The sequence below is a fragment of the Cryptomeria japonica genome, chromosome 2, assembly GCF_030272615.1.
Source record: "Cryptomeria japonica chromosome 2, Sugi_1.0, whole genome shotgun sequence".
Classification (NCBI taxonomy): Eukaryota; Viridiplantae; Streptophyta; class Pinopsida; order Cupressales; family Cupressaceae; genus Cryptomeria; species Cryptomeria japonica.
In genome coordinates, this window is record NC_081406.1 from 672,780,267 (window position 1) to 672,790,843 (window position 10,577).

General features: G+C 33.3%; 1 protein-coding gene across 1 annotated transcript; it reads left to right on the top strand.

The window, feature by feature from the left end:
* Positions 1 to 1,677: 1,677 nt before the first annotated feature.
* Positions 1,678 to 4,395, top strand: LOC131034045 (transcription factor MYB82). The gene is made up of 3 exons (XM_057965391.2): positions 1,678 to 1,837; positions 3,282 to 3,411; positions 3,655 to 4,395. The coding sequence occupies exons 1-3, from the start codon at positions 1,705 to 1,707 to the stop codon at positions 4,148 to 4,150; spliced, it is 759 nt and encodes a 252-aa protein (XP_057821374.2). The 5' UTR covers positions 1,678 to 1,704; the 3' UTR covers positions 4,151 to 4,395.
* The last annotated feature ends 6,182 nt before the right edge of the window (positions 4,396 to 10,577 follow it).

Consider the following 10,577-nt stretch of genomic DNA (forward strand, 5'->3'; position numbering starts at 1 on the left):
TTGGAATATTAGGAGGAGTTGCTGGACGACATAGCTTCCTCACTCAAGAAATTCATTGCTCTTGATTTGATGACGAAATTAAGAAAGTGTTTATTGCTTGCCAAATTATGCATGAATGTAGTCATTGATAAGGTGATACATTTTCTATTGTATTATCCTCTAAGATGGGAGCTTGGGTACAACAGTTTGGATATGAAGTCTCTCTTATGATGTGCCTAAAATGCAACAAGGTGGGTTATGCAATAGCAAGTTGCATGATTAATCAAGGGAAGGAAAATTTATGTAGGAAAAAGTTTCAATCAACCCCTTCTCATCCCCATTCTCTTGTTGAAGAGCCCTTGGGGAGAACTGATAAGGATGTCCCACCTTCTTATGCTATGGATTATGTCGAAGAGATTGATGATATCCACAAATGGTTTCCTTCATCATAAGGATAGCTATATGGAGGAAGCTTGTAAGGAAATAAATGCAATTGATTCTAGCTTAGATGGGATTTTAAGGTTTGAGACAAGGCCTTCCTCAAGCCCCTCTTACTCTTTGAATTCTAAATTAACTCTCATTTATAGGAATATTGTCAAGAATGAAATTTGCATCACTAAGTGAACAAGAAAGGATGTTGTAAGGGCCCAAATTTCCTTTAAGCACTTTGATTCATGTTATGAGCTAACCAATCTTTTGTCATTAATGTTGATGGGTTCACCATGTGCATGATGTTTTGTTCCTTCTTGTGACTTGATGTTTTTGATATTAAAAGCATCAACCCACAAGAAAAACAAAACTAACAAAAAAAAAATGACAACTTCTTTGTTATCATTGAATAATTGTTTCATAATAGACTTCTTAATCATCTTTATTTTATCTTTTATAAAAATTTGAAATCATTGATGATACATGGCTAACATAAAGGACATTAATTATTGAAGAATAGTGATTCTATCCATTTTATCTCATGACCCACCTCTTTTTCCGCTGAATGCCTTTTTTAGTATACATATGTACAAACAAGGTACTATTTATAATGGGACTCATTCATTAAAAAATCTGTTGCTTCAAACTTGGGACCATTTCTAATTTGCTTAAAACATTATGCTTGTTTCCGTCTTGGGACCATTGCTCGTTTGTTTAAAGTGTTTGCTTTAGATCTTATATTTGATGTTTTGCTATTGGCTGTATCGATCAGGGGGTTCTAGCTGGCTTGGTTGCCAGTGTTGTATGTCTTAGCCTCTTTCCATGAAAAGATACATATTGTGGCTAGGAAGAAAAGTATACAGTGTGATAAAAGACAAGACAGAGAAGATTATAGTGTTTCACATGAACGTGTGGATTCTTGAATTACTTTTTAAAAGAAATTGTTTTTTTCCTGGTTAAGTTCAGAATATTTGTTTATAGGGGTTGTTTGATTTAGATAAAACAAGATCTGAAATGACAGCCTCCAATAGATAGGGAACTGTTCATGTAGAGGAGAATAATGGCGGTTCACCAAAGAACGCAGGGAAAATGTTAAAGCTGCTGTATTATTAAGAAACATGTGAAATTTGTTGGTGGTGAAATGGGATAATAATAATTATTGATACAGGGAAAAGTTGTCTCGTACATCACATGCAAATCCTTTGCATCCATGTTATAAATTCATGCACTGAAATGGGTGTGAGTGTGAGTGTGAGTAAAATAGTTGTTGCAGCTTTGTTTATTGGTTGGTATTAAATGGGAAGAAAAAGGTGTTGTTCCCATTTGGGTTTGAATAATGGCCCATGGACACCTCATGAAGATCTTCTGCTAAAAAAGTTTGTACAAACTCATGGAGAAGGACACTGGTCTATTCTTCCTCTGAAAGCAGGTGCCTCACTTTGCATGATGCTATCTTGTTAAATTTTTCATTTCACTTGGTTGACACCCTTTAATTATATCTTTACCATATCCTTGTCTAAGAAGTGTAACTTTTTTAAAAGCTTTATCATCTGCAATGGAGGACTGGACTGGCTGACTAATGCATATGCAGGGCTGTGAAATTTAATCACTTTCAAAAACACCCAACTGATTGTTATTCTCCAAAATGATATGTTTTTATTAAGTTTGCATTATCAAACTCATTTGTAGGTTTGGGTGGGAAAATTAGTGTTGCGCATTATTTGTATGATATTGTTGAGAATGCGAAGGCCAACAGTCATCTGATCATTCCTTTTCTCCCTGTCTCTTTATATTTGAAGTATTAAACATTTGTACAAATGGATGAGTTCAGGTTCTGTGTTTTGTATCAGATAAATAGTGAATAAAGATATTATCCTTTCTCGTAGATGTAGTCTTTAACGATGAACCACATAATTCGTTGTGTTATGTCTATTTCTGATTTCTTTATTCTAGTTTTGCTGTTTGATATTATTTTATCTGCTCTTTAAACCAAAGTTACCCCGAGTTTCCGGGACGGGGACGGCAGGGGACGGTGGGACATGTTTCCGGGACGGCAAATTTTTTTGCCAAATTTGGGGACAGCAGGGAACGGCAAAGGGGATGGCTATATAAAATATAGGAAAAATTTAAAATATATAGGAAAATTTCAAAATTCTAAATGTTCATATGAAAACATGGATAAAGCATGCATATATACATTATATATTCATATGAAAACATGGATATAGCATGTGTATGATACTATGAAAAGTTGAAAACATTTTAGGATGTAAATTCTGAACATACAACATTGTTAATACTCAATAGACAATATCAATATAGAATTATGCATTCATAAATCAGAATTTCAGTTCATTCACATTGTCAATATGCATATCATAATAGATATTAAACTTTAAAGAAATAACATACAAAATGTCAAAATGCCCAAAGGCTACACTGCTGCCATATAGTTGCATTGTCAATTACAATATGAAAATCAAAATAGTACTCAGTAAAACAGAAACTAAATACAAAAAAGCAAAGTATAATAACAATTTGAATAAATAAAAGGCCAATATTAGAAAAAAAAATTTAAAAATTGAAAATTTCAATTTTTTAATATTTTTTATATTTTTTAAAGGCCTTAAATATGGGGGACGTTTGGGCGTCCCCGGGACGGATTGGGGACGTCCCAGCCGTCCCCGGGACGTACGGACGTCCCCCAGAACTAGGGCAGGCGTTCCCCCGTTTCGAGGACATCCCCTCAAAAAGCAGGCCATTTTGGGGACGGGGGGAAACGTCCCCTGACCATCCCCAAGTCCCCGAAACGTCCCCGAGTAACTCTGCTTTAAACTCAATGGATATAAGTTATGTCGCTTCATATTTTACAGGTCTTGGGAGATGTGGAAGAAGCTGCAGGTTACGTTGGATGAATTATGTTAGGCCTGGTATTAAACATGGTGTGTTCTCTGCAGCTGAGGAAGAGCTTATAATTAAGCTTCATGACTTATTGGGTAACAGGTATATGCTGCATAAATCTTGTCATAAGATCATGCATGATTAAGTAAAAGTTGTAACATTTATCTCTTCATGTTTACAAGTATATTAATATTTTAGCTATAAGTTAGATAGATACTTTCTATAGATATTAATTGGATCATTCTCATAGAAAACATATGAGAGCTTCTCTATCATATTTTAGTAACTTGTGTACTACAATCCATCTGAAATAAACATAAAAAAATGATCTCACTTGAACTGCAGGTGGTCAATGATAGCAGCTCGCGTGCCTGGAAGAACAGATAACCAGATTAAAAATGCATGGTATTCCCGTTTGAGCAAGAAACATGTCAGAACAAACATGACAGAGAGAAAAATCCTGGAATATGAGTCATCTTCTAATGAAATAATTCTCTCTCAGGATAGATATGGAGAAAAAATTGGTGCCCAAAATTGGAATGATGATGCCAATCATTTGGCAAATCACTCTGAATTACATCAGCAAGAGGAGAACAAGGAGCCCTATTTTGAGTGGCAATCCCCACAACAACATAACATGGCAAAAGATGTTCCCACAATGAAAAACTTTTCACCCACTGTTAAGAATGTTAATGATGAAGGGTTTTATTCTCAACCATCATCACTCATCTCTGCAGTGGAAACTCTCAATGCCATTTCTATGTCTCCAACAAATTTTGATGGTGTTGGGATGCCCACATGCAAAATGGGGTTGAACTTGCACCACAAATTTCCAACATGAATTATAATTATAATCACTCCTCTAACCATATGTATTCCTATTTCAACTATTGGTTGTGTGGGGAACAAGCCATTTAAAGCAATGTGCCATCATAGGAAGAGTCTCATGTTGAGGAGCTCTCACACATTATTTTAGTATTTGAACTAGTTATAGTCAAGTTTCATATCTTTAGTTTAGTTTGTATGTCAAGGTTTCTTTATATAGGTGAAAGAATATAGTTGCTCTTGTACAAGTTTCTACTGAAATTTAGTACATTGTGTAAGATGAAGAATTTAGAGAACAGGTACATTGTTGTTAAAACATTGTTGTTGTTTAATTGGGAAGAACAAGTAGAAGCATTTACTTTCATCTTTTGTGAAGTAAAAAGAGAAGAATTTGAGACTGCTTTTCGTTCTGATCTTCTTGTGATTTACACTAGAAGGTTGTCTCTATTTAGATTTTTGTATTGACATCTTGATGCTTGGGATCATTGTTCGGATTTAATTATCACATATTATCTATTGATAGGAATTTAAAACTGATGAAATTGTGATATAGAGAAGAGCTATTCTTAAAAATAATCTAATTTAATAAATAAAAATGGAGTTGTCGATTGTTGATTGTTTGGCCAAATGGGTTTCTGATATGTCTCGTTCGTTGGACCATTTAGTGGAAACAGACAGAGTTGTGTAATTTTCTCTGTTGGGCGTGTGGCCCTTCTTGCTTTGTATCTCTTTCTTTGATGTAATAAATTTTTACCCCTCTTTTAATTAAATTTAATGAATAAAAAAATATTTTTAATAAATGAAATGTAAAATCATATGAACTATTCGACCATTTAATTTTATAGTAAACATGGGATCATTTTTCTACTTAGTTTTATAGTAAATATTGAATCATTGTTCTATCTATTTTTGTAATAAGCATAGGATCATTATCTTGCTTAATTATATAGTCAAGATGGGATCATTGTTCTCCTTAATTTTATGACAAATGTCATATTATTTATCTATTGAGATTTAAGACTAATGAAATTGCGATATAGAGAAGAGCTATTCTTAAAAATAATCTAATTTGATAATTAAAAATTAATTTTAATCAATAAAAATGTATTTTTAGTAAATGAAATGTAAAATCATATGAACTATTCAACCATTAAATAAAATGATAAAAAAATACTTTCACGCCGTCTATCATCCTCCTAAACTCCCCTACAACACATGGCCACACCAAAAAAAAATTGTATCTTTTACTTTGTCACATAGCTCTAATAGTAGTTCTTCCATTTATTAAAAATATGAAAAAACAAGAAGCATTTGGAACTTATGGAACTTCTATCTTATTTGTTTGTCTTCTTGTATATTAATATATAATGATTATTATTTATCATCCTCCTAGACTCCCCTACAACACATGGCCACACCAAAAAATTGTATCTTTTAACTTTGTCACATAGCTCTAATAGTAGTTCTACCATATATTAAGACTATGAAAAAACAACAGACATTTGGATTTTATGGAACTTCTATCTTATTTGTTTGTCTTCTTGTATATTAATGTACTATGATTATTATTTATCATCTTCCTAGACTGCCCTACAACACATGGCCACACCAAAAAATTGTATCTTTAACATTGTCACATAGCTCTAATAGTAGTTCTACAATATACTAAGAATATAAAATAACAACAAGCATTTGAATTTTATGGAACTTCTATCTTATTTGTCTGTCTTTTTGTATATTAATGTTTTATGATTATTATTTTTTTAGTGAATAAATGTTCAATATTATTTTATTTTTTAAAATAAAATATTATAAGTAAAAATAATTAAAAAATAATAATTTAGAATTAACAAATTATATTAGATTAAATGTTATAAGATATAAGTATTGTATTATATATCTTATTTCTAGAAATTTTCTATATTCCTATGTTCTTTATCTTATGCACATAAATTAAGTAACTTTTAAGTCGCTATATGGATTGCAAGCTACAATGACAATTGTATGCCAGAAATGTGGCATCATCCTACAATGGGAAAAAATACCTCAAACACACACATGAAACATTGCATTAGAGTTAGTAATCAAAAAAACATGTTAGTGAACCAAAAAATCTCAAAATCGTTCCATGCTCCTCTATCCCTAAAGATCCTTAAGATTCAAGGTGGCCCTCACTTGGAAGAGCACTTGATCTCTTGGATGTCAACCTAGAGAACGAGATTTAAATGATGATTCTAGGATCAAAATGAATGCAACTAAGATCCTAGTGAATGGTGAGATGATGGATGAATGAAAGCTAAGGATGCAAGATGAAAAGCTAGTTATGATCAAGATGGTGGAGATGATATGAGACTAAGTTAGTTCCAAATTGAAGATTATGATGAGCTAATTAAGCTAGATGAATATGAAAAACCATGTAATTGATATGATCTAAAACATAAGGCAATTAAGCTAAATTTTATGATGCTAATGATAGAAGGCTTGGATGCTTGAAGGTGACCATTGAGCTCCTTTGATAACCTACAAAAGACTATAATTTTGATGCACAAGATTGGGATTTTTGAATTGAGTAATTGAGCTCTATTTATAGGCAAAATAGAGAAATGGATGGTTGAGATTGAATAATCTCAACAAGGGATAGGATTGAAAGTTATCAATCCATGGGAGAGATTCAATCCAATCCCAAGTTGACAAATGTCACCTTGAGAGGGCTTGAGAGATGCTAAAGAAGCATTAGATGCTAAGCAAGCAATTAGGGATAACCTCAAGGAGTGACATCATTAGATAATGTCATTAACCAGGGAGGCATGTTATTACCCAAGAGGTAAACTCTTGTGCAACATGAGAAAATGGTTAAAGGAATAACCATCATGGCTAAGGGGTGTGGGCTTGTAAGAGGCATTAAATGCCTTTTGAAGACTTTGAAGGCTAACTTGCTCAAAGAGGAAAACTACTAGTGGTTTATGTAAGAGCCTTACATGTTTGGGAGACTCAACAAGTTAACTTGTTGAAATAGATAAAGTCTTAAATGCATTTTGAAGACTTTCTTCCAAATTGGAGAAGTGACTCCCCCAAATTTAGAGAAAGGATATGATTAGGAGATTAGACATGATTAGGATGGGATTAGGAGGTTTCTAGAAGGATGATTATGGAGGCAAGTGGGAGATGTAGGAGAATGCAAGTGGGTGAGGAAAATAGATATTTTAGTTAAATTAAAATAATTTAAACTAGCCAAAAGGGATGCAACTTGCATTTGTAGAATTTTGCAAGTGGGGGAACTATTCACAAATAAATAATGATTTATTTATTTGCAAAGGAGATTTTCAATTAAATGTGAATTTAATCAAAAGGGGAAAAGGGGATTTTAATCAAATAAATAAGATTTATTCAATCAAATGGCTAAGGGTACTTAATCAAACTTTAGTTTAATTAATAGGTTGGGCTAGAAGAATGAGATTTAATCAAATCTTTAATTTGATTAAAAGGTCAATTAGAAGAATAGGGATATTAATTAAATCTTAATTTAATTAATTGGAAGAATTAGGGATAATTAAATGAATAAAATTCACTTAATTGATTGTGCAACTTTTAGGTGTTTACAACAATAATCCTACTGTTGCTTATACACCAATTCTTGCATGGTATTGAAGAGGAACAAGATGATGCAGCTTTTTAAAGGATCCTAAAATTGACAAAGTTGGATGAAAGCAAAAGAGATGCACATGAAAAAATTTCCTACAAAAACAAACAATGGAACATCTCTTTGATAAGAAAACCTTGCAAAAAAACTTCCAAATTGGTGATATTGTCCTCTTGTACAATACTAAAATAGAGGACAAAGGAAAGCATAGAAAGTTTGAAACTTTATCGCTTGGTCCATATGAGACCACTAAGAGGTATGATCTAAATGTGTATCATCTTAAATTTTAGTTAGAGATAAATTGATGGAGCTTGTACACAATTAGCATTTGAAACATTACTTTTCATGATTAATATCTAGTATTTTGACTGATAAATGCATGTGTTATCTATAATATTTTGTCACTGATTATTCATGACCATTGGTTGTCATGATGGGATGTTATTGTCTCGATCCCTCATTGTTGAGTCGTTCTCCTTGTAGTCTACTCACGAAGAATTCTTCTAGATTTGTGGTGTGCCAACAAGTGACACACATAACCAACTAGAGCCACTATTAGGACCTCTTAATAAATCTATAAAATTTAACTAACTCCTTACAAATTTTGTCCATTTTTTCCTTGTTTTGTTTGGCTCCCCATATGTTTTGGAGGTCCAATGGTCAATATGGAGTCTTTAGTTCTTGTTTGTTCTTTTGATTTTCTCTCTTCCAAGGGTTGTGGGCTTGCAAGAAAACCTAGAACCTAAGGACTAGGTCCCAAGATTCCAAGTTCCCCTAAAACCCCAATCCTTTCCCTTTGCAACCATCCTTTGTCTTAACAAGTCTTGGGTCCACCAAAAAAATTGATACTAAGAGACCAAGCCTTGAGGTCCCAAGTCCACAGAAGGTCTTCATTCCCACAATGCCCTAATCCTTGCATTCTTCAACCCCCATATTTCCCATCGTATAATGCCTCTATTCCCCTAGAGTTTCAACTTCAAAAGTAATCCTAGACCATAAACCATATCCCTAGTGCTAGGTCTATCCAAATCCACCCTCCCCATAGTGTCCCTTCTCCCAGTCCCCATCCAAGTTCCCCTCCACAATCCAATCCCCACACTTACCTCAATCCTCATACTCATTCCCCTTTCTAAACCAAACCTCAACTATCACCTTACTCCTTCCTTAGATACCAATTTCAATTTCCTCCCTAGTCTCAATACCCATAGTCCTCTTATCCCTATTATGTGATCCCTCCTAAGACCTAAACCTCCACCTTCCTCTTCACTCTCCTTAATGTTTCCATTTCCACTTCCCTTATTACTCTCGACTCCCATCCACTCAAGTGTGAATCCTTAAGTCCCTCCTAGACCCAAACTCCCACCAGCATCTAGACTCCCAGATTTGGTTCCAAGGTCTCTCCTAGACTCAAAATCTCACTGAGGGGCCTATCACGCTTAGAAACCCTTAACAATCAATCCTACCTATTCCAATGACTTCCATATCTCTACAATAATGCTAAATTCAATGTTGCAACATTCAAAAGATGTTCTACCACCTAAAGTGTGACTCCAAACATATTTCTTAAGGGTGGATGAAGATCTCTCATATGGACCATGTTGAAATGCTAATAGACCCATAATGAACTTACAAATTTCAAAGGATTAGCCAAGAAAGATACCTTTCTACAACAAAGTGTCGCAACATGAGCTTGCATGAATATTGAGAAATGATGTATTACATGAATGAGATGTAATGAGATAGAGATATATGTTAACGTACACGCACCTTGAATATATAGGCAAGGTGTGGTGAGGTATGACAACTAGCCTTGATACAAACGTTAAATGCTTAATGCAAAATAATAAATGCTTAAATGACTAAAAATAAAATAATAAGGCATAGCCCTAATATAGCTAACTTCTAGAAATAACACCTAGGATATATAGATAATTAACATGATCCTAAGTAAATTTAACATGTAAATAGATTCTCACTAATAACTAGATAGGAAATAACCACATTCACACTAGCAGACCATCGTCAGTGCAATAAGTTATTTTGAACATCCAAATCTACAATCGATTCCCATGAGCAACTAAGGGCATAAATTTATCTATTGATATACATAGAATTTTGTCCTCCATGTGAAGGGTTGATTATAATTGTTTCCAACAAATTTCTTTATGTGCCAAGTGGATTTTATAGTTTCAAGTGTTGAACATCCAATTATGGTAGGACAATGAATTACTAAAGCATCTACAAGTTAGAATATTGTAATGGATGTTAGATTGAATGTATTTAACTTGTTTGCATTATTTCAAGGGAATGTACAACATTCTATCAAGGTTCCCGTTTATCACACATCAATATGAATGTATTGAAGATTTTGATAAATATAATAACATTTTTAAAACATTGCAAGCATTGTAATGATCATATCTTCCTTACTTGTGGATTTATGCATTACAATATTGGACTGTTAGGTATATTTTGTATTTGATAATTATTTTTTAGACATTTTATGTTTAGGTCAAATCATCTATGCTTCTAGGTGTTTCCCTTCTCTTGTGAATTGTGACTTTATTAGGTAAACTCACATTAGATACAACTACAAACCATTAGATTGACATATTTTTAGCACCTTCAATCTTATTTAGATACCTCTACGAACCCTTAGGTTTAAGTTGATCCCAAAGTGCAAGAAAGCTTATCTTATCTCATTCATTGTTGTTTAAACCTCCATAATTTGTAGATGAACCCTAATTTTACCTTCATGAAGACACCCCCAAGATTTGAAAATAAATTATGTTCTAATATTTTT